This window comes from Pelodiscus sinensis, chromosome 14 (genome assembly GCF_049634645.1).
Source record: "Pelodiscus sinensis isolate JC-2024 chromosome 14, ASM4963464v1, whole genome shotgun sequence".
Classification (NCBI taxonomy): Eukaryota; Metazoa; Chordata; order Testudines; family Trionychidae; genus Pelodiscus; species Pelodiscus sinensis.
Genome location: NC_134724.1, coordinates 6,666,691 through 6,691,393, shown reverse-complemented (window position 1 = coordinate 6,691,393; position 24,703 = coordinate 6,666,691). Strand labels below are relative to the sequence as shown.

The 24,703-nt window shown below is 48.5% G+C and overlaps 1 protein-coding gene across 3 annotated transcripts in view; it reads left to right on the top strand.

Moving 5' to 3' along the window:
* ANKDD1A (ankyrin repeat and death domain containing 1A) overlaps positions 1 to 24,703 on the top strand; it is a 47,219-nt gene that overhangs the window by 14,571 nt on the left and 7,945 nt on the right. The window contains exons 2-11 of one of the 3 annotated variants that reach the window (XM_075896914.1): positions 738 to 841; positions 3,152 to 3,250; positions 3,783 to 3,881; positions 8,279 to 8,383; positions 9,510 to 9,608; positions 11,686 to 11,784; positions 14,658 to 14,756; positions 16,456 to 16,554; positions 17,800 to 17,898; positions 21,675 to 21,773. In XM_075896914.1, the coding sequence (XP_075753029.1) occupies positions 738 to 841; positions 3,152 to 3,250; positions 3,783 to 3,881; positions 8,279 to 8,383; positions 9,510 to 9,608; positions 11,686 to 11,784; positions 14,658 to 14,756; positions 16,456 to 16,554; positions 17,800 to 17,898; positions 21,675 to 21,773 (1,001 nt within the window). Of the gene's footprint in view, positions 1 to 737; positions 842 to 3,151; positions 3,286 to 3,782; positions 3,882 to 8,278; positions 8,384 to 9,509; positions 9,609 to 11,685; positions 11,785 to 14,657; positions 14,757 to 16,455; positions 16,555 to 17,799; positions 17,899 to 21,674; positions 21,774 to 24,703 lie in introns of those variants that run through there. The other 2 variants (XM_075896915.1, XM_075896916.1) reach the window with 2 other exon arrangements.

The window sequence follows — 24,703 nt, the reverse complement described above, 5'->3', positions numbered from 1 at the left end:
GCTTCTGAATGTACAGGAAGGCAGGGAGCAGCATTATATACACCCTGAACTCTGGAGGGCTAGGACTTTAGCCAATAATAGAGGAAGGATGTAAAAAAGGTTTTAAAACAGTAACTGTGTAACCATCACTAAATCCTAGCGGTTACATGATTAACCGTTTGGGGGAGGAGATCTACGGCTGGGTGGGACTAGGAAGGGAAGGATAGTGAGGGGTGCCCCTGAGGCTCTTGGGGAGCTGGTAGCTGCCCTGCCCTTCAAACTGTGCAGTATAAGGCTTATGCGGCAGAGCCTGCAGCGTGGGGCAGCAATTGGTTCCCCGGGAACGAGCCCGGCAGCTGGAAGAGTGGGGCTGGCAGACCCCACAGTGCTGGCTCCACTCCCAGGAGGGAGCCGGCTACCCTGCACTGTGGGCTCTGTAGTATAAGAGCCCACAGTAGACAAGATGGCTCCCAGCACACACCAGCTCCCAGGCCCGCTCCCAGGGAGTCAGCTGCGCCGCAGGAGTTTAACCGTAATGGAAATCGATATGCTGATACTTATCAATTAAATGATTAAACTCTTCCATCTCTATAATAGAGGAGGCAGATACCTAGCCAGCGAATTATCCTTTCTAAAACCCATTTCTAATAGAGAGAGAGAGAGATGGGAAACATTCAATGGGACTGGTGGTTCCTTCATGCTGCCACTCAGCACCCCCGCTTACCACCCTGCCGGTCTTGCCTTTTCTCCTCCTTCAGTGCTTCCTTCAGAAAAAGAATTCCACGACGCGGCAAAGCGCAACGACGTAGCCAGGATGCGAGAGCTCATCAGGAGAGGGGTTAACGTCAAAGTCAAAAACAACGTAGGTGCCTTTTGCTTTCCAGCTGTGGAGGGGACCCTCGGAGCTGCAGCCAGCACAGAAGGGTTAGCGTCCGCACTGCATCTCCAGGCGTAATGGAACCATTCCTCTCCTCCATAGTGGCCCCCCTGGGCACAGCGTAAAAGCGCCAACCCAGGGCCGAGTAGTCAATGGTAGAACATGGCCATCAACACATTGAAATCCAGGGAGTCGCATCTTATAACTAAGCTACTGCCCCATTGCAATGCCTCCTGATGATGTGAAATTGTAGCATCTTTGCCTCAGTTTCCCTCCTTCCCCCACAGTCCTTGGGACTACTGCAGCCTGGCTCTCCAGTAACAGCACTTTGCAGAGCACGGCCCCTGCTGGAGCCACGGAACCCTTCAGCGAAGTCCAACAAATGTGAACAGAACCAAATTTTTATCCCAGCTGGGCCCAGTTGACAGCTGCCGTGTCACAGATGTGGCCGCTACCGCTCTGTGCTTGGTTGCCTGGCTAGCCGCAGGCTTCTGTGTCCTGGTCAACCCCATGGCTCGGGGTGGGCAAACTCCTGCCCTCACTCCCTAGGATACAGCCCCTCAGAGCTGGCTCATGCCTGGAGTAGCCTGTCTGCTCCTCTCAGGCTTCCTTCAGGCTGCTTTCCAGGGGGGGGGGGGGGGGGGGGGACGGATGGGCCCAGCCTGGCTTGGCCTTCCATTATATTCCATTCTCGGCTGGCTGGACTCACCCAGCTATTGGGAGGCGGGGGAGGGGGAGCAGAGAGAAACAGTTCCTCCCTCACCTCAGCTGAGCTTTATCTCTAATTAGGCCTGGCCCATCCTCTGGGTGCACCAAGCCTAGTTAATTGGCTTCTCAAGTCCCTATTAACCCTTTCACTGAATGTGAGGAGCAAATCCTATGGCCTGAAAGGATTCGAGTGCCGCAAATGCTGCAGAATGAGAGGAAACGTTTAGGGTGATTCTGAGGGGGAAATAACTGAAATTACATTGAGTCTCAGGATGTTTGCTAACAGCGTCTCCGAGGGGGATGATCCACAGAGTAGGCTGCCATGACAAAGACAGGCTTTGATTTGTGCTCCTCACACGCTAAGAACTCCCCCCGTATTGATCGGCAGAGCCATGTGGCATTTGGGTGCCTGAGAAACTCTGACCTATGGCCATTCTTAAAGATTTGTTCCATCCGTTCAGGCCTCCTTAGTGCAGAATCAGAGCACCTTGTTCTTTGGGTGGTACCATTCCTTTTGTGGGCTGGCTTTTCAGCGACCCGTGTGTTTGCAGTATGTGCCCACCGGTGTCCTCTCATTTTTTCCACCCTTGAGCGGTTATGTGCACCAGTGTGGAGCTGACGTGCAACACCGCACCTTCCTGTTGGGGCACATAACAGGGGGTCTGAGTGTGAGGGGGAGCTCAGGCCTGAGGCAGAGGGCTGGGGTGCAGGGGGGTGAGGGCTCTGGCTAGGGATATGGGCTATGAGCTAGGGCTGGGGATGAGGGGTGGAATCCAGGAGGCGGCTGCAGGCTGGGGGGTAGAGTGGAGGTATTTGGAAAACAAGAGGAGGCTCTGGGTTGAGGCAGAGGGCTACAGTGCAGGAGGAGGTGGGGTTCAGATTTAGCTGGGCGGCTTCTGGTCAGCAGTCCTTGCCTTGCAAGGAGCTTTGCCTGCATTGAGATTCTGGCCCTGAACCTGCGAAATCCAGGGTGTCTTCTAGCCCTTTGTCCTCTGTTTCATTGCAGTACTGTATGGGGCATGCACTGTGGGGAGTGAATTAGGGATGTCTGTGTACAGTCGTGTAAACGATTAACATGCATCCTCCCCACCCAAACACTGCTCTCCCCCGCCCTTGCTGCCTGTATCAGAGACAGCAAGTGGGGGAGGGAGGAGCTGGTGCCTGTGGGGAGACGGCTTAAAAGCTTTACGGAGCCACCTACTCCTCCCCCGCTGCTGCCAGCACAGCCTCTGTCTGCGGAGAGCTCCAGACCCCCACGGACAGAAGCTGCTGCCGCCCCGTGTGAGCCGGTCTGTATGGGGAGCTGTTTTTTAAACTGGCTCCCCATGTGGACCGGCTCCCACCTGCCATCCCACACTGCTGCCTCTGATACAGGTGGCAGGGGGCTCCCCGCGAGAGGGACCGAGACTGGCTGCTGTCCCTGCACCCCAGGGACCATCAAATGATTGCTAATATCCCTACAATGAATACGCACGGCAGGTAACATCCTAGCCTGTTGGAGCATAGGAGTTTTGACGTTGACTCTGCTGTGCTAGGAATTCACCCTGTCCTTGTATCCAGCTTAGCTTTCCCTTTCCTCCATTCCAGACAGACAGGACCGCCCTGCACTGGGCTGCCGGAGCCGGGCACGAGCAAGCTGTGCGGCTGCTGCTGGAACACGAAATCCCGGTGGATGATGAAGACAGTGTATGAGTGTGACTCTCCTTTGCAGCCTGTTGCAGGTTGTCAGCAGTGGTTGGGAGGGTGGGATTTGGCCTAATTTCAGTGGAGAGCGGGTAGAAGGCAGGGGATCAGTCGCTCCGGAGGCGGAAGGGGCCTTAGCCATGCCAGCTTCCTTCTGACTGTGTCCCTAGGCACTGGGAGTGAGAGAGTCATTCTGATTCCATACAGTCCTTCACCTCTCTGGGTGCTACACAGCTGGACCAGCTCAGCTGGTGGTTTGTGGGACTCGTCCGCTAGGGAGCAAACTCGGTTCCAGATGGGAACAGCCATGCCAGCAGATAGGAACGACTTTCTGCCAGCGGGTGTGAGGTGCTTAGCTGTCCCTGATGTTGCTGGCCCCAGAGCAGAGGTCGTGGCGACGAGACAGGGAGTGAGGGCCAGGAAACATGGGCAGCATTTTATTTATTTTCCTTGGCCATTTTGAAGAAGGCCCCGCTGCCATGTTTGGTGGGGCAGGGCTCTCACTGGAGGCCAATGGCTCTTTGCTTTGACACAGTTCGGGATGAATGCCCTCCTCCTCTCTGCATGGTTCGGCCATCTGCGCGTTCTGCAGATCCTCGTGAACGCCGGTGCCAAGATCAACTGTGTCAATAAGGTGAGGCAGCTTCCTCATGGGCCCTGACGTCAGCTAGTTATTGCCAGTAAGTGACAGGGAGAGAGGGCAGGTGGAGGGGTGATTTCAAACTAATCTCCTGGGTGTAATTACAGTGGAATAACCTGGGCGTGATGAGAAAACAGGAACGAGGAAATGACTAGAAAACCCAACCTCGCGGGGCGTCTACACTGAGCAAGGAAGCTGTTGCAGGGGCTGTTTTTGACCACAGAATGCGTGTGCACGGAGCACAGTGGTTGACACGCCTTCTGAAGCCTCTCACAGTTCTAGCACTGTTACGTCTCCCCCTTTACGTGATCCCATTGCCGTCCGTGGTAGGAATGGAAAAATGTAAAAAAAAATTATTAACCGTGTAACCGATAGAATTTCTATCGGTTGCATGGTTAGCCACCACCCTCTGGCGGGTTGCCACGGCTCCTGGGGCTGCCACAGCTCCCAGTTCCACGGATCTACCGGAACTAGTGCTCTCAGAGGCCACACTCCCAGGGCCACAATGTTGCCAATGCCACCACGGCTCCCACAGCTCCTGGCAGCCCTATGAAGAACTTATCTGGTGCTGATAACCAGTAAGCATTAGCTTATTGGTTAACTGGTTACCCGGTTAAATCCATAGTCCGTAGACCTTTCACTCTTATAGTTCATTTTTGTAATATTATATAATGAATTTATGCATGGACTTGAGTTGAGTTCCACGCCTTCCCTCCCTGCCACGGGAAATAAACTCGTCCAGATCTCCCCACAGTCGAAAGGTGTAGCAAACCCAGGGTAATATGACTGTCTGACTTCTGAGCTCTATCTCTTGCTGCCGCCACATTCCCCAACACCCCGACTCAGGCCATCTGTATATGTGAAATTCCTGCTGAAGGAAGGTCCCTTCCCAGAAGAGTGCTATAAAATGAGCTCATGCTACATCATCTCACGGTGATGCTGTTTGCACCTTGTGGCTGCGCTGGTCCTGAGAGTGTCTGCATCTGATGTTCGACTGCCCTCTCTCAGGAGAGGGCGCTTCATTGCCAGGCTGCGAGGAAATTTGGGGATTCAACCTAAATGCGTTGACGTGGCTGTCCCAGTTTGGAGCTGTTCTAATCTGTCAGAAACCTTTGAAACTGGCCCGTCTGCGTGTTGGGAAGTTATATTTTTATGAGAGATGTCCACCAGCCAGCACAGCAGAGAACACAAACCTCTGACTCACAGTGAAATCAGAGGAATTGAAGCATTTTTATGGCGTCTAAATAAAACAGCAAGTGAAAGACAGCGAGTTTGAGGGACAGCCTCTTTATGGTCATTTTAAATGTTTTCCCCAGTCTCTGATCATAGAATCCTAGGGCTGGGAGAGACCTCAGGAGGTCATTGAGTCCAGCCCCCTGCCCAAAGCAGGACCAACCCCAACTAAATCAACCCAGCCAGGGCTTTGTCAAGCTGAGACTTAAAAACCTCTAGGGATGGAGATTCCACCACCTCCCTAGGGAACCCATCCCAGTGCTTCACCATCCTCCTAGGGAAATAAGTTTTCCTAATATCCAACCTAGACCTCTCCCACTGTAACTTGAGACCATTGCTCCTTGTTCTGCCATCTGTCACTACTGAGAACAGCCTTTCTCCATCCTCTTTGGAACCTCCCTTCAGGAAGTTGAAGGCTGCTATCAAATCCCCCCTCACTCTTCTCTTCTACAGACTAAATAAGCCCAAATCCCTCAGCCTCTCCTTGTAGGTTATGTGCTCCAGCCCCCTAATCATTTTGGTCACCCTCCGCTGGACCCTCTCCAATGCGTCCACATCCTTTCTATAGTGGGGGGCCCAGAACTGGGCACACAACTCCAGATGTGGCCTCACCAATGCCAAATAAAGGGGAATAATCACTTCTCTAGACGCTCCTCCTAATGCACCCCAATATGCCATTAACCTTTTTGGCTACAAGGGCACACTGTTGACTCATATCCAGCTTCTCATCCACTGTAACCCCCAGGTCCTGTTCTGCCGAACTGCTACTTAGCCATGCAGTAAACTCCAATGCAGACAAACACATGAGCTGTGTCTAGACTGGCAAGTTTTTCCGCAAAAGCAGCTGCTTTTGTGGAAAAACTTGCCAGCTGTCTACACTGGACACTTGAATTTCTGCAAGAACGCTGACGATCTCATGTAAGAAATCAGTGCTTCTTGCGGAAATGCTATGCTGCTCCCGTTCGGGCAAAAGTCCTTTTGTGCAAAAGCTTTTGCGCAAAAGGACCAGTGTAGACAGCTCAGATTTGTTTTGTGCAAAAAAGCCCTGATGGCGAAAATGGCGATCGGGGCTTTTTTGTGCAAAAGCGCGTCTAGATTGGCATGGACGCCTTTCCACAAAAAGTGCTTTTGCGGAAAAGCGTCCATGCCAATCTAGACGCTCTTTTCCGAAAATGCTTTTAACGGAAAACTTTTCCGTTAAAAGCATTTGCGGAAAATCATGCCAGTGTAGACGTAGCCATATAGTAAAGTCCAATGACTATGTAATGCAGGGAAAGGTCCCTTAGCCCCTCTTCTCAGCAATGGGTATTTTATTGTGATAATGGTTGGAGTGGGAGGATGGCAGTCTACGTTCCATTCCTGACTCTGAAGCTGTCTAGGGCTGGGTAAATTATTTCATCTCTTTGGATCTAGGTTCATCTGTAAAAGGTCTATAATAATTTTTGCTGCAGAGCTGTATTCAGCTTTATTGTCTCATGTTTGCATGGCACTTTGAAAGCATAAGATGGAAGGTGCTGTAGAAATGGACAGTCTGACTGGGAAACCTCGGGGTTACAAGCATCTTGGGCATGGAGGTTGTTCATGACTCTGAACAAAACCTTATAGTTGTTCTTTAAAAGTGTACCACTGAGTGTTGACTTAATACACCTTTACTGTGCAGAAGGAAAGAGCTGTTTCCCTCCCTTTTTTTTAGTAGTTTATGTTTAACACAGCACTGTTCTGTGTTTGCTTTTTGGGGGGAGGGTGTTGCTGCTGCTTCCTGTTTGTGCACTTCTGGTCCCAAATGAAGTGTGTGGTCAACTGGTCAGTTCCTAACGGTGGTGTTCAGAACTCTGAGATTCTACTGCATTCATCAATCAGCAGTAGATGTGTTTAAAAATCAACCTCAGGTGGGCCAGAACCAGAGCTGAAAGCAAGGCTGAGCGCCCTGGTGCGCTGCTCTGGCAAGAGGGAGCCAGCTGTCATGCCCCACCCCACCAGGAGTGCACAAGGGTTCCCCCCCCCCCCCCCCCCCCCCCGCCCGGTGCCCTTTAAGGAGGGCAGGGGGTTGAAGGCCTCTCCCGCTCTGAGATTCCTACCAGGACTCTGCTTGTTCTTCCCCTTCCTGTCCCTGTCAGGAACAAGCAGAAAGTGCCCAGTTTGTGGCATTCCTCACTCCTGGCAGCTGAGGGAAGAGGAGCCAGGCGCATTCCTCTCACTCCCTGAGAGTGACAGGAAGGGGAAGAGCAAACAGCATCCTGGTATGAATCTTGAGAGAAGGGGCTCAGCCTTTCTGCTCTCCTCCCCCGCATCCCCACACATCTACCCCCTGCCTTGAGTGCCCCCAGGCCCTGTCCTGACTCCTGCACCCCCCTGCCCTGAGCCCCCCAGATCCCCAGGCCCTGCCCTGACTCCTGCACCCCCCTATCCTGAGCCCCCCACACCCTCAGGCCCCTGCCCTGACTCTTGCAGCTGTCTGCCTTGAGCCCCCCATGACTGCTTCCCCTGAGTCCTGCACCCCTTTGCACATACCAACTCTCTGCCTTGAGCTCCTCCTCCCCCCAACCCTGATTCTGGCACCCCCCAAACTCAGCCCCCCACCCTAAGCCCCCACACTCGCAAGCTCCTGTCCTGACTCCTGCACCCCACCCATCCCCATCCCCCGCCCTGAGCCCTCCCCACACCCCCCACACACCCACCCTCTGCCCTGAGCCCCCTGCCCTGACTCTGGGATCCTCCTGTCCTGAGCCCCCCCACACACACCCTCAGGCCCCTGCTCTGAGCCCCCCACAGCCTCATGTCCCTGCCCTGACTCTTGCACCTGTCTGCCCTGAGCCCCCATAATCCCTGCCCTGACTCCTGTACCCCTCCACACACACCGGCACTCTGCCTTGAACCCCTCCTCCCCCCACACCCAGCCCCCCTCCCTGAGCCCTCCTAACCTCCTGCCCTGAGCTGCCCACACTCCACTTGTCACTTAAATTTCTTCCAAGTACTATTGTATCGCAACCCCCGCCCCTGACATCTCCAGCGCTGGGAGCAGCTGTCTGCAGCACAAGCTGACTTAGCTGCTGGGTGGTGCCAGGTGGGTTTTCTCATAGGAACAAGCTGTTAAAGAACAAACCGCAGGCAGTCCCGCTGCTGATGGAGTGAGCCAGTCTGATTCCCTCCCTCTGCAGAACGGCAGGAACCTGCTGCACTGCGCAGCGCAGCGGGGGCACGTCCCGGTGATGGAGTTCATCCTGGACGACCTGGAGGACATGCAGGTGGATAAGACGGACAAGGTAGGAAGACGCTGGACCACTGTCGGTTTCGTACGGCCTGACCTTGCTCCGCTGACATTATTGGGGAATGTTCCCATGGACCTCAACAGGAGCAGGACCAAGCCCCCTGGGCCAGATCTTACACTCAGAGGCTCCCAGAGGGCAAATCGGGGTTGTGGCTTGACGAAGAACGTAGCAGGGCTGACTCCTCAGTTCCACCCAGATCCTGATGCCTTTATTCACGTGGAAGAGCACCTCACTCTGCCGACACTCGTATGAAAGCAGTGACACCCCTCATGGAGTGAGGAGCTAGTCAGCGTGGATGAGGGAAGCCACGTGGCGTGGCCCAAAGGGCACTGGAGTGTGATTGAGGAGACCCGATGTCAGTGCCCGGCTCTGATCGGCTCTGCCATTTCAACCCAGGTTCCACTGGTTGAAGACTGCTCCTCTAACACATGTGATGCAGTGGGGCATGGGTAATAAGTGTCCTTTTCTTATTATTGTATCTCCCACCGGTGTTTTCCTGATGGATTGCTGCCGTTCTGTTCCCGCAGAGCAGCCTTTTTTCAATTTCAATCTGTTAGGAAAGAAAACACATGTGTTCAGCCCTCGCTGCTGTCAATAGCAGCCCTTTCTCCCCTGGACACCCCAGTTCCTGCATTGGTCCATTCTCTTTACTGCTTGGAAAAAAGTGGGCCAAACAGGCAAATTACCTTTCCCTGAGACTTTTATTCAGATAAATGACTCACCAGGTAATTGGCAATGCAGATCATTTTCCCTTTTGGTTTTTTAAACTTTCGTTTCCTTGTAATGCACCTTTTGCTTTTCCCTCTTCCTGTGAAATAAATATTGAGATTCGCTTGCCCTTTTATTGTGCACCTGACTGATAATACCTGGGAGTGGTTCAAATTAGCTTGTTTTTATAGGGTTGCCTCCAAATATGAAACAAAAACATTTTGCCACTGGCAATTTATATTCTTACTTTTAAAGTACCCAGCGCTAATAACTGGGAGTTGAAATAGAATTAGCCTGCCAAGATGTGGGCATTAACAGAGACATTATTTGGGAGCCGTTAGCAAAAATTGTGGTGTTTGTGCTTTCTCACTTTACCACATTTCTTTTTTTCTTTTTTTCCTTTTATCTAAAGATGGACAGGACGGCATTTCATCTGGCTGCAGAGCATGGGAGGTTAGAAGTGGTGGAGTTCCTGATTGGGTCAGGTTGTAGTCACAGTGTTAAAGACAAGGTATGGAAAGCAAAAGCCATAGAACAGGGCCAGGGAAATGTACCAAGAGACTAGAGAGCTTGAGGGATGGTTAGTGGGACACGGAGCAGGGTGGCTGGCTGAAATCCAGCACAGGAAATCAGATGGCTGAGCCAGAGAAAATTTCCCCAGCTAACAACCCAAGTACCTCACCCCAGTGACGTAGTGGGGCAAAGACAGAGGTGAGATTCTTTCCCTTGCTTTCTGGATGTTATACCTTTCAAATACATTATGATGAAATGTTGCAACCGGAATCTGCCAGATAAAAAAAACCCTTCCCATTTGCTGTTGGCAGGTGGATGGTAGGCTGCTGTGTGGGAGGACACAGAGGGATTTCTGTAGTTGGCTCAGACTGAGGCTGTGTCCAGACTCAGGGGTTTTTTCGGGAAAAGTAGCCTTTTTCCGAAAAAACTTCCCCTGCGTCCAGACTCAAGCCGCGTTCTTTCGAAATTAAATCGAAAGAATGCGGCTTTTCTTTCGATGGCGGTAAACCTCATTTCACGAGGAAGAACGCCTTCTTTCGAAAGTTCCTCTTTCGAAAGAAGGCGTTCTTCAATGTAAATAGGGCTTCTTCGAAAGAGAGCATCCAGACTCACTGGATGCTTTCTTTCGAAAAAGCAAGCCGCTTTTTCGAAAGTTCAACGTGCAGTCTAGACGCTCTCTTTCGAAAGAGGCTTGCAGTCTAGACATAGCCTGAGAGTAATGACAGAAAAAAGGATCATATGTGCAGTCATCTTCATTCCTTCACCCTGGCTACGTCTACACTGCAGGCTTCTTGCGCAAGAAGCTTTTTGTGGACGAGATCTTCCACAAAAACTTCTTGCGCAAGAGCACGTCCACACTGCAAAGCGCATCACAAAAGCGATGCGCGTTTGCGCAAGAGAGTGTCCACACTGCATGGACGCGCTCTCGCAAGAAAGCTCTGATTGCTATTCCCAGAATAGCCACCAGAGCACCTGTGCTTTTTTCGATTGGCTCTTTTTGCACAAAAACCCTCTGTTGCCCGTCCACACACCCCTTTTTGCACAAGAACTCTTGCACAGAAAGGGGTTATTCCTCGTAGAAAGAGGAATAAAACCCCTTTGTTCTTTTCATTTACTATAAATAAACTTGCACAAAAACGTGCTTGCGGTGTGGACGCACCGCAGGTTTTTGCGCAAAAACCGTGTAGTGTAGCCGTAGCCCCTGTGATCTGCTGAACATTATGGTGATGGGAGATGTCTCAGAAACTAGACAGAAGGGGCGGTGGGTATCACAGGCAGGGGAAGGCACTGCCTCCCCAAACCACCATCCTGGCCCCACCCATGCTCTGCCCCCAGAGCGGCTGTTGTAGGTGTACTGGGGGTGGAGTGTGCTCTGGGGCCAGGGAGGCTGGAGCCACGTGCCCTCTGCCCTCCCTGTGCTCTGGGGCGAGGAGGCTGGGGCCGTGTGTCTCCCCACCTCTCTTGGTACAGGGACCAGGGAGGCAGGGGCCATACATTGCCCATCTTCCCCATGTTCCAGGACCAGGGATGCTGGGCTTTTCACTGCCCCACTTCCCCATGGGGCGGGGAGGACTGGCTCCTGTAGAGAGGTGGGGCCTTGGCAGCGGGGGTAGGGCTGGGTGTAGGACTTGCCTCCCCCAGCCCTACCTTCACCCACCACCCATGCTAGATAGATAAAGAAGACAGAAGACATTTGTCCCGTTCAGAGAAGGTCCACTGAGACCAGTGTGCCATAGCTCTGTAGTCTGAAATCTGAGGCATTACTGACGCCGCAGTGATAACAAGATCCTACATCAATGGGGGACTGATGTATATGTTCCATAACAGTAATAATAATTATTATTATTATTAATATCTCAATATATTAAGAGTCTCCTAAACCTCCCTTTGATGCACTAAAGCAGCTTCTTCAGAATTTGATCTTTCTTTTCTTCAGGGATGATTGTTACATAAGAGAAAGACGGAGGGATTTCCTGTCAGATTAAATCACCCTGCATGTTGGTTTGCACAGAATTGCTTTGTCTGGATACTTGATCACGTGGTTTATTTGCACACAAAGCAATGTTTGTTTGCAGGAAAAAAACACAGCCCTCCATTTAGCTGCTAAAAATGGGCATCCCACGGTGCTACAGAGGATTATAGAAGCTGGACTGGACCTAGAAGAAAAAAACATGGTGAGTGCAAAACAAACCAGACCAGAACCTCCCTTCCTCTCTTCGGTTACGTCTGCACTTTGGAGCTATTTCAGGATATCTCTGATATCCCGAAAGAGATATTCTGCATCTTAAGAGCAAGCCCGTTATATAGAAATGTAACGGGCTTGCTATTCCAACATCCCTGTAAACTTCATTGCATGAGGGTTAAGGGACATTTCGGAATAGTGCTTTATTTTGAAATTACCTTGATATAAGCTACGCAATTTGCATAGCGCAAATTGCATAGCTTATTTCAAGATAAGGATACTATATCGACACACCCTTAGAGATGGTCTCCCACACCAGCTGGTTTAGCTAACCCTACTAGTCGGGACTGATGAGGAATGTGTCTAGATCAAGTTTTTGTAGCTAGCTGGTTTTATTTGAAATTAGCACGTTTACCCAGCATTGCTTGGGTCCTTAACTCAATGTACCTGCTTTATTTAAATGATTGTATTTTTCAAAAATTCAGGAAAAAGACATTCATATTAATAAAATAATTAAAGTATTTCAAAAGAACACTACTCCAGATTTCTCTGTTTTATCTCTTTTCTGTAAGGTTTATTGAGATGCAATCCTATTCCACGGTCATCCTATTTTTCTGGCTCATCTTGGTTCAGTCTCTTTCAACATTTGCTTAGTTATGTCAATTTTGAGGACTGAGTTTGATTTGATGATTCTGTCTCTTTTTCTGATTGAGCTCTTACCGTTTAGAAGGAGTTCTTGATCAATCAGACAAACAGACAAACTCTGTAAAATATAAGGTAGCTGCACTCATCTAAAATGCCTGGCATGTGTACAGAATATGGGTGACACACAAAATTCCCTTTGGCCAAGACCAAAATCCCTCAGTGTAATACAGATTTATCATTTGATTATCTTCTCAGCCCTGCACAGTCAGATACCTAAACAACTAATGAATTTTGTTGTAAAATAAATCTTGCTGAAACAATGTTGACTCAGCCACGGAACAAATCACCTTTTTGTTTGTGATCTGTACATCTGAACGCTGAAGTGTCTGTGATTGAAACCGGGTAAAGGCTTTTGGAGTATTGAGGTTTATTCATTTCATTATATTCTTAGCGAATTCTGAGTTTTGGGTAGATATAAAAAAATTGGGTGATTCAGGAATTTCTCTTTGTATAGAAAGTAATGAGTAATGGATAGTTTACCCATCGCTCATTACAGGAGTAGATTCTGTCATCAGCAATCTCTTTATAATGTTCAATAGTGCCCTTTAACATAGCAGTGCTTCAAACAACACAGTGTCAAAGCACACTGGGGAACCTTTAGTGCACACCAGCAGGATCTGCAGGGACCAATTCATGTGCAACACATTAGCATACTTTAGAAATCATGCTTTCATAGGCTGCGTTACTGCTCCAAGGACACAAGCCCTTAGATATGTGGAAGCATTTCTGTTTATTGGATAAACAGAAACAAAAAAAGAAAAAGAAATCAGCATTGGGGTTATTTTGTTGTTTAAAACTTAAAATCAGAAGATCCAAACATAATTAAAACCCTGGATACAAATAGTAAAGTCCTTAGCAATTGCATAGCAAACTGTTAATTCAGTTTATCAGAGTTCTTCTTATATCCTATTTAACACTCTCTTTGCAGAGTAAATTAAGATCCTGGTAAGATGATATGTGAAGGAAAAGGAAAACAATTTTATCTGTTACATCTATCAGTCTCATTGTGTCTTCTGTATGATTCCCTTCCTGAACATCTGTCCTTCTCACTGACAGTGACAATGAAAATAGATTAATTTCCTTTGGATGTTTCATAGTTGTTTCCCTAAGGGGGGAGTTTGGTACAGCAATTAGTAGAGAGGAATGGGAGACAGAATAGCTGGTTTCCCAGCTGAGCCACTGACTGACTGTGTGATTCCAGGAAAATTATTTTTCTCCCTGGGCCTCAGTTTACCTATTTGTGAAATGCATAAAGTTGGCTCCTCTGTAAAAATTGATATTGTGTTTACCCAGCTGCATACTCCTCCCCCTCTGGAGTATATGCTTTAATTGTTTTATTGCTTTAAGTGTATTTTTGTTGATGCACAGAAATATCTTGTTTGTGACCTTAATTAATCAAAGATAGCATATTGCAGGGTTAGGCATGGATTCCTTTCCAAACTCATTCTTTTGTGCCTAGGTAGAATTGCACTAGTTAGTACATGTGGTTCAAATCCCTTTCTTGTAGGCCCTGGGGCCACTGGGCTAAAGAACAGTGGATTAGAGACGACTGCTCGGAACATTTAGGGTACGTCTACACAGTGGCACTATTTCAGGATAACGTCTGTTATCCCAAAATAGCATTCTGTACGTCTTCACAGCAAGCCCGTTATTTCGAAATACATTTGAAGTAACAGGCTTCTTATGCTGGCTTCCTGTAAACCTCGTTGCATGAGGATTCAGGAAGATGCCGGAATAACGATTTATTTCAAAATTAGCGCTGTGTAGACATAAGCTATTTCAAAATAAGCTACGCAATTTGTGTAGCTCAAATTGCATAGCTTATTTCGAGGTACGTGCTACTGTGTAGACGTACCCTTAGAGTCCCATGCTGCATGCAAAACTCCCACTCGAATGAATACAGAGGGAGGCCGTCACTATATTGCTAGTGTTCATTTCCTTTTTCTAACAGTAGTTGAGGGAGAATGAATCCCTGGGCCTTAGTACTATGATTTTAACACATCAGTGATTGCAAAGACAAGCTGCCAAAGAAGTCCACATTGATGAATGGACTCTCCCGTGCCACAGCTGTAGCTTGTCGTTCCCTATGAAACGAAGAGTGACGCTGGCTTTATCAGAGGCTTGCGTGGCCTAAACAAGCTTCTTCCGTTGTGTTCCCAGGAAGGTCTGACTGCGCTGCACATGGCTGCGGAGGAAGGCCACTATGACTGCGTGAAACTCCTCTTGGAAGCAGGTTGTGACGTTAATACCCAAACCCAGGTGAGCCGGCACAGTGTGAAGAGGCCTCTGCCTCCCAGCTTTTCATAGGCAGGCGGCGGTGCACGCACAAGGCTAATTTCCATTCCCCTTCTGGAATGCTGCTTCTGTTCATAAAGTATCAATGCCGGGGGGAGACCCGGGGGGAGAGACAAAAGGGTAGACCTCAGATACCTGAATGGAAACCTCTTTGCCCAGAAGGTCATTGTACAGGCGGTGGATTCCCTTGCCTAGCCATGGGCAGTTGATAGGATATTTTGTCTACACGTACCCTGGAATTTATAGTAAAGTCTCAGCGTCACTCCCAGCTTTAGCTGCCTGTTATTCCGTCACCAAACACAGAGGCTACGTCTAGACTGGCATGATTTTCCAGAAATGCTTTTAATGGAAAAGTTTTCCGTTAAAAGCATTTGCGGAAAAAAGCGTCTAGATTGGCACGGACGCTTTTGCGCAAAAGCACTTTTTGCGGAAAAGCGTCCGTACCAATCTAGACGCGCTTTTGCGCAAAAAAGCCCCGATGGCCATTTTCGCGATCGGGGCTATTTTGTGCAAAACAAATCTGAGCTGTCTACACTGGCCCTTTTGCACAAAAGTTTTGCGCAAAAGGGACTTTTGCCCGAACGAGAGCAGCATAGTATTTCCGCAAAAAGCACTGATTTCTTACAGTAGGAAGTCAGTGCTTTTGTGGAAATTCAAGCGGCCAGTGTAGGCAGCTGGCAAGTTTTTCCGGAAAAGCGGCTGATTTTCCGGAAAAACTGGCCAGTCTAGACACAGCCACAGAGGCTAGAGACCCCATTCCTACCCATCCTGACTAATAGCCATTGATGGACCTAACCTCCATGAATATATCTAGCTCTTTTTGAACTCTCTTAAAGTCCTGGTCTACACAACATCCTCTGGCAAAGAGTTCCACAGGTTGACTGCAGTTTGTGAAGAAATACTTCCCTTTTTTTGTTTGTTTTAAACCTGCTACCTATAAGAATATTAGAGGGAAAAAATCACACACAGAAAGCTCTTTAAGGTTTTCTTAAGGATATTGGGGTATTTGGGAGATGGCAAAAAATCATCTGAATTTGGTGTCTTAGGGAAGACACTAAACAGGTCAGTCCTGCATTCCTTGTACCTCCTAAACTCCTGATTTCATTGAAGGCTGTGGGCAATCAAAGCCATTCAATCAAATAGTTGCATTCCCATGTGAACGTGGTTTTGGCTTTGGTTGTGAAGCTATCCAGTCGATATCTCTCATCCTAGTATATTGAGGTCAGGTGTACATTAGGCAGCTCCGCTTAAGGTATGCAACTTCAGTTATATAGAATACATAGCTGGAGTCAGCTTACATTAAGCCGAGCTTGGTAGCATCCCCAGAGCGGGAGCAAATGCTCCTGTCAGCTCTCCTTACTCTTGGCAAGAGCAAGAGTACCAGATGCTGGTGGAGGCACCCTCTGAGTTTGATTTAGTGAGTCTTAACTAGACTCGCTAAATCAAACTCTGTAAGATCGATTGCGGCAGCAGCACTCTTCCACGGAGTGGAGACATGGCCTAACTGTATGCATTGATTTCCTCCGTTGGCTCCCTAGTGGAAGGAATGCAGGGAGAACTGTAAGGCAGCTAGGATCAGAACAAGCAGAGGTCTTGCTGTCAGTTACTCCCTTTGGCTTGAAAAAAGGTCACGACTAATATCGGCTGTGTTGCTGTCTCTCAGAAAGCGATGACCTGCCTTCATTATGCAGCTCTCCATGGCTATGAAGACATGGCCAGGATTCTTATTGATGCAGGTGTCTACATAGATGCAGTTAATCACGTAAGTCCTATTACATGGTTTTAAGCATCGATAAAGAAATAGAGCCAAATTCCAGCTTTGTTCAGGCTTGGCCAAAAAATATGGGGCTCAGTTCAATGCAACAACTGTAGGTATTGCTGTCAGCCCGGATTGTGGCTAATCACAACACACCATTCCTCTCTGTCGCACAGCTACTGGCAGAAGCAGGATAATGTGTTTGAATGGGGGTGTGCAGCCTAGTTGATACTTATGTGTGGGAGAACGTTTTCTTTGATCCTGGGGCCTGCCTGACAATGCCCCTTGAGAGCTCAGTGTTGGAGTGCTTTCCATAGGGAGGGGTCCCTTCTGGTGGGAGGAGAGGCAAATTGGGTCGAAAACTGCTACCCCCTCAAGCCATGCTGACTCTGACATGGTCTTGCACATAGATCACCAGCCATGGTCAAGCGATCTGGTTTAAAGAAAAGAGTCCAGTTGCTGGCTGGATTCACACGACACCAGTAGCCACTAGCGCGTTCCCATTGACTTCAGCAAGAACAAGGCTAAGCCTCGCTGTGCATCCTTCCCTTGTAGAACCTGGAAGAATCCTGGCTGCAGCTGATAGGTTAAGCCAAAAATTGCATGAATGGAAGATACATTCCAGAAGGCGTCACTGTGTTCCATCCAAGATGCCCTTGGGGCATAGGCAGTCTTGCCTAGTGGGCAGAGCAGGCATGCAGGACAGGGAACGGAAATGAGGATAAGCATCAGGGCCAGGAATCAAATGCCAAAGACAAGGGTTAAGCCAGAAGGCCGAGCCAGGTTTTTTAGCCAATGGTCAGGAGCAAGGTGAAAGGGCAAGAACTGGAGAGTGGGAAGGATCAGACACAGAGCAGGAGAGAGGTGGGAACTAGGAGGGAGGAGAAGGTCAGGACCAGGCCTGGATCAGGATTGCAAGAGGCAGGGAAAAGCAGGGACCAATGAGGAGGCAGCAGCAGGAAGTCTGCACAGGTGCTCCGACAGCCCCCATGGCTCACTTCCTGGCTTAAGTTGCACTGGGGACTCTGATAGGCCATCCTGTGGTCATTGACTTTCCAGCTTTAAGAAGATGGTGCTTTGCCCAGCTCCGTTGGTGCTGAGAAGTGAGTGTCAGCGAGCCAGGGGCCCCACAACCTCAGGATCCTCACATTTCACCCCTGAAAGTCGATCCTAGTACTCCAGGCTGTGTGTGAACTAGAGACCCCAGCCTGTTTCACCCTCATATGTAAATAGCGCACCTTCTTTCCTCAGCAAAAGGCATCAGCTGTGCACATTGCAGTGCTGCAGAACTTCCCAGCCATCGTGAAACTCCTCATCGACACAGAGTGCAACCTGGACATCCTGGATAACGTAAGTCTGGGAATTCTTCTTTGATTTGTGAACCACTGTCACCCAGGTTTGAAATCCATCAGTTCCGAGCAGGGGCGGGAGAAGGAACAACACTTTTAAATGTGAAAAATATGGAAGTACAGCTCCAGAAACATGAAAATGGCTGAGCCGTTCTCATTTTCCATGCTACATGCCTGGCCCAACCCTGGAACTGCTCTCTAGGTGTGGGATTCCTGTTGAGTTCCGTGGGTGATTGATACGCAAAATTTGCTGATTCAGCTCCGCACTGCTGAGCTGTACACAATGGGTGAATCTACACAGCAGGGCTTAACTTGAAGTAAACTACACAAGTGGAGCAACGTCAATTGCGTATCTTATTTTGAAACAGAGCACTCTTCCTCCGACTTCCCTTACTCCTCGTACAATGAGGGTTATAGGAGTCCGAGTAAGAAGTCCTCCAGCTTGACAGTATTTTGACACTATTTCGAAATAACTGCCTGCTGTGGAGACACGGACTAAGTTATTTTGGAATAGCGCTAGTTATCTCAAAATAGCGTTGCAGTGTAGACGTACCCAAAGAGGAGGAATTTCAGCACAAAAGGATAAGAGACAGTTATGAAAGGCTTTTGAGACAGTTATGAAAGGCTGAAAATGGGGGAGTAAGGATGGATTTGGTTGGTTCTCAGTCAAAACTCTGGTATCACTAATGACGAGTCTGTAACACTATATAACACACTGTAAAAGAACTGTATAACCCAGCATCTGAGTTTCAGGTATGATTCATTCTACTCTTACAGTGATCTCAATGTTTGCTTGCTTGCTTGAAGCCTGCATCGAATTGCCACATTGTTTTGTCTGGTTTCTTTTAAATTTTCTGGGATTTTCTAAAAATGCTTCAGTATGAAAAAAAAAAAATTACTACCATGGTATCCATATTAACTCATGGCCTTAGGTGCTATAGAAAATAATGACTATTAGCTCTGGCTCCTTTTGGCCAAGGTATTTTGTTGCTGTGATTGTCATCATCTATAGACAGGTGTAGTGGGAGCTAAAGGCCCTAAGGCCAAAAAGGCCATAGAAAAGTCCTCCTAGCAGGCTAGAGTGGCTAGGAGGAAGCCAGCCAGTCAGGAGCCAGGAGGGACTATACAAGAAGCTGCAGGACTAGAGGCAGCTCAGTTACAGCCCAGACCTGGAAGGGAGAAGGTCAGGGATAGGTGGCTGGCAGAACCAAGGACAGTTCAGAGTGGGGAGCTGTTTAGGACACTGTCTCCAGGAGAAGCCTTGGAAGCACCACTCTCCTAGGGTATGTCTACACTACAATGTTAGTTCGAACTAACGGACGTTAGTTCGAACTAACATTCATAGCCGCTACACTAGCGCTCTGCTAGTTCGAATTTGAATCGAACTAGTGGAGCGCTTAGTTCGAACTAGGTAAACCTCATTTTACGAGGATTAAGCCTAGTTCGAACTAGCTAGTTCGAATTAAGGGGTGTGTAGCCCCTTAATTCGAACTAGTGGGAGGCTAGCCCTCCCCAGGTTTCCCTGGTGGCCACTCTGGCCAACACCAGGGAAACTCTATGCCCCCCTCCCGGCCCCGGACCCCTTAAAGGGGCACGGGCTGGCTATGGTGCCCGTGCCAGGTGCAAGCCTGCCAGCACCCAGCCAGCAGACCCTGCACCTGGCACGGCACAGAGCCACCCACCCGATGTCCCCCAGCCCACCCCCTCTTGCCGGGACCAGGCTGGCGGCTCCCGGGAGCTTGCCCTGGACCGCAAGAGGCGGGCACCTTCCTGGGCTAGTGCGGACATCGTCCACGATCTCCGCACTAGGCACAGGAAAGTGGCCGTCTAGGGCAGGAGAGCTGCCAGCCTGGCCACCCAGGAGCAGGTGTGCATGAAAATCAAGGTGGTCCACTGAGACCCCCGACCCTGAGCCATGAGCTTACAGTGGCCGTCCTGGGTCAGACCAAAGGTCCATCTAGCCCAGTAGCCTGTCTGCCGACAGCGGCCAACCCTAGGGACCCTGGAGGGGATGGACCAAAGACAGTGACCAAGCCATTTGTCTCGTGCCATCCCTCTCCAGCCTTCCACAAACTTTGGGCAGGGACACCACTCCTACCCCCTGGCTAAGACTACTCCATGGACCCAACCTCCATGACTTGATCTCACTTCCCTTTAAACTCTGTTCTAGTTGTAGCCTTCACAGCCTCCTGCAGCAAGGAGTTCCACAGGTTAACTATTTGCTTTCTGAAGAACAACTTTCTCTTACTAGTTTCAAGCCTGCTACCCATTCCTTTCCTTTGGTGTCCTCTAGTCCTTCTTTATGGGAACTCATGAAGAACTTTTCTGAATGCACCCTCTCCACCCAACCCCTGCTTTTAGAGACCTCTATCCTGTCCCCGCTCCGTCTCCTCTTTTCTAAGCTGAACAGTCCCAGTCTCTGTAGCCTCTCTTCATCTGGGACCTGTTCCCAACCCCTGATCATGTTAGTTGCCCTCCCCTCTCCCAGCCTTTCTCTTCCCCTCTCCCACCTCCTTTTCCCAGTCTCCCCCAGTTTTGTTCAATAAAGACAGAGTCAATGTTGGAAGAAACGTTATCTTTATTTTGTACATCAATAAGAAGGGGGGCTAGGGAAGGGTAAGTGGAAGGAGGTGAGGGAGGAATGGGGTACGAGCCCCCGATGGGGAGGACTGGGCTGGCTCTGCGGGCTTCTGGGGGTGGAAGCTCTCCTGCAGCCCCCCGATTACCCCCTCTCCCCAGATGGCAGCCTGCGGCAAGTGCAGCCGGGCTGATGGCCAAGTGGTGTGATGTGCCCAGTGTGGGTACTCCGGGCAATCCAAGCCAGGACTGCTTTGCAAGCGGGGCACCCCTTAGAACTGTCTGTCCGGGGTGGGGGTCGGGACCCTTTAAGCGCAGCCCTCGGCTAGCCTGAGACAGCATCTCCACGCTCTAAGTCCTCCTCTGATGCCCTGCCGGCACTGCTTCCGGCCATCCTTAAGCCCTGTTCAGAGTCCACTCAATGTGGACTTGCTAGTTCGAATTAGCAAAACGCTAATTCGAACTAGTTTTTAGTTCTAGACGTGTTAGTTCGAATTAGCTTAGTTCGAATTAACTAATTCGAACTAAGTTAGTTCGAACTAGCGCTGTAGTGTAGACGTACCCCTACTGAATAGAGAAACAGAGTGAGAGACTGGATTCAGAGGGACACTCTGCAGTGGGTATTGAGATGGGCCCTGGTTAGAAGTGTACCCCCAGAAGGGGTTTGTGACTTCCCACAAGGCTGTGTGACTCGGCCAGAGGCCTGAGTAGCCGTAAGGCTTTTAAGAAACTGAGGCCGTGCAGGACCCCACGCTTGGCCAAACGGGGGCACTCGCAGGAGATGCCAACCTCGTTACAACAGTGCTTAGAGCAAATTATCCATTTCCTTGGCATTCTTCTACTTGATTCTAAGGGTTTAAAAATCTTCCTTCGAAAAGTCCCAAAGATGCTTTATATAACATGACAGGTTCATCGCTCTTTAGGCTGAAAGTCGTACTGCTGAGGACTTCCTAGTGCCAGTGCCAGCCCAGACTGGTGATACTTTCTGAACGGCTTGCGGAGTTCAGCGTGGGCCCGTTTCTGCTGATGGGAGGGATACGTTGACACTGAATGGGCATGAGAGATAGCAAAATCTGCTCCTCTGTGCACACTTAGCATGGTCTCCTGGCACAACTATAACAGGCCGTGTTTCTTCCCATCATTCCTGGCCAGCATTTCCTCCCAGGTATTTCATCTTGCTTCTCCTTTCTTTTCATGCAGAGGCAGCAGCCACCACTCCACATTGCAGCAGAACATGGGAGACAAGATATAGCCGAGATGATTCTCATAGCAGGAGTTAATTTAAAGTTAACTGATAAGGTAAATGTCCCTAGGGATGCAACAGATGTGTGGGGATTGGAGGAGAGGCATGTTTAGTTTGATCTCAGTCCAAGAGTAAAAAGGATGTTATTAACATACAAACATTTTCAAGAATAAACAGTTAAAATAATACTTTTTTGGGGCGTGTTGAATTTTGAGGAGCTTGTGAATGATGTTTAGGGTGTGTCGACACTGCAGGGCTCAACTTGAAATAAGCTATGCAAATTGAGCTGCGGCAGTTGTGTAGCTTATTTCGAAATAGCTTATTTTGAAATTGGGAGCATCTACACAGCACTTATTTTGAAATAGAGCACTCTTCCTTTGACTTCCCTTATTCTCCATACAATGAGGGTTACAGGAGTTGGAGTAAGAAGTCCTCCAGCTTGACAGTATTTTGACACTATTTAGAAATAACCACCTGTTGTGTAGACGCGGAGTAAGTTTTTTCGAAATAATACTAGTTATTTCAAAATAATGTTGCTGTGTAGATGTACCCTTAGAAAAGTACAAGGTAGTTCATTGAACTCTTTGCTGTGCAAAATTCTCTGCCTCAACTCCTGTTGCTGCCCTATATTTTTATTTATACTAACTGAAAAATGTGATTCTATAGTGGTCATAAATAACAAATTACAGTGTTTTATAGTGCAAAGAAATATGTTAATGGGTAAAAAAAGAAGATCCAATGTGCATAGATCTGACATACTCAGCAATTCGTGCTTTGCTTGCTGGGGAGAAAAAGAAAACCACACAAGTCTAATTAGATGTACGATTTAGATATTGGCATAGAGAGTACAATTATTAAGTTTGCAGATTATACCAAGCTGGGAGGGATTGCAAGTGCTTTGGAGGACAGGGTCAAAATTCAAACTGATCTGGATAAACTGGAGAAATGGTCTTAGGTAAACAGGATGAAGTTTAATAAGGACAAATGCAAAGTACTCTACTTAGGAAGGAACAATTAGTTTCACACAATTAGTTTCAAGCGACTGTCTAGGAAGCAGTACTGCAGAAAGGGACATGAGTCAACAGTGTGACGCTGTTGCAAAAAAAGCAAACATGATTCTGGGATGCATTAACCACTGATTAAGCCCCAATTGGAGTATTGAGTCCAGTTCTGGGCACCACGTTTCAAGAAAGATGTGGAGAAATTGGAGACGATCCAGAGAAGAGCAACAGAAATGATTAAAGGTCTAGAGAACATGAGCTATGAGGGAAGACTGAAAGAATTGGGCTTGTTTAGTTTAGAAAAGAGAAGACTGAAAGGGAGAGGACATGATAGCAGTTTTCAAGTACCTAAAAGGGTGTTCCAAAGCAGAGGGAAAAAAATTGTTCTCCTTGGCCTCTGATGATAGGACAAGAAGCAATGGGCTTAAACTGCAACAAGGGAGGTTTAGGTTGGACATGAGGAAAAACTTCCCATCCGGGTGGTTAAACACTGGAATAAATTGCCTAACGAGGTGGTGGAATCTCCATCACTGGAGATATTTAAGAGCAGGTTAGACAGACATCTACCAGGGATGGTCTACGGTACTGGGTCCTGCCATGAGGGCAGGAGACTGGACTCGATGACCTCTTGGGGTCCCTTCCAGTTCTATGATTCAGTGACTATGATTCTAATTAACTAAATGAATGTTAAGAGCATTGGGTGAGTTCTGTTCTTTGTTCTGAGGCTATAGTGAAACATATTTTCATCTGTAGGAGGAAAACTCCAGAACATTCAGCCAACTAGTGTCAGAACTACAATTCGCATGAAGTTAAACAGCAAGTTTTATAAACAAAACCCAAATCCAACAACTTACCTTAGGTAGTGAATGAAAATAAATGTTTGATAGACAGGAATAAGATTGGAAATACATATCCATACACCTCCATATCTATCCATACACCCCCATACGCCTCCATAGGTATCTAGCTATCTAGCTATCTATCACAGTTATCAGAAATAAACACAGCATACCAGAGGAGGGATTCTGCATTGGTATAGGCTTTTTGGTAACAAAGAATTGCCACGCTGTACTAGGGATAAATGTCCTCAATAGAGCATACATGTTTTCCCTGTGCTGGAGACATTTATCCCCAATACAATGTGTCAATTCTTCTTTACCAAAAAGCATATACCAACACAGAATCCCTCCCCTGGGTATGCTTTGTTTATTTCTGATAACTGTGATTGATAGATAGATAGATAGATAGATAACTATGGGGGCGTATGGAGGTGGATGGATATGTATTTCCATTCTTATTCCTATCTATCAATGCACAAACACAGTTCATGGAATGTACGGTTCATACATTAATAGTCAGACCGACTTGTGTGTTTTCTAGGAGATGGTTTCTGTTCATGCGTGTACTGCAGAAATTTGTGGGATTTCACACATCAGCTCAGATTCATACATCTCAGTGAATCTGTTGAACAAAGGGCCACAGTTTGACTCAGACTTAAAATGCAGAGCTGAGTTGTGCCCTCGGAGTGTTCATTGCTGTGTGAATGTCCATAAAATGCTTTGTCTCCAGGCGGTGTGCTGAGAGACATTTAGAGCCAAGTGGTGGTTGTTCCTGCCTTGGGCGGAGGCAGCAATGCAGTGGGGAGCAGGCTATGGCTGCTGTCAGAGAGAGGCCATCGGGAACCTGGATCGGTGCGGAGCACAAGGCAGTCAGCAAAGCTAACCCTGGGCTCCCAGAGCAGAAGAGCAGATCAGCATTGAATGTTGTTTAGCGCTCTAATAGCATAGATAACCATTTGGGTTGGGAGAGAGGTAGCGGCCTGCAGGGCCATCCTTACCAGACACAGTATGCAGCTGCAAAGGGCACCCTAAAATTTGGGGACCACTGGGTCCTAATGTCCACCTACCTGCCTCTTCCTAGCTCTGTTCTGTGGGTTGGCTTCCTCTGGAGAGTTAACTTACAAATGCCAGAGCTATTAGCAGAAC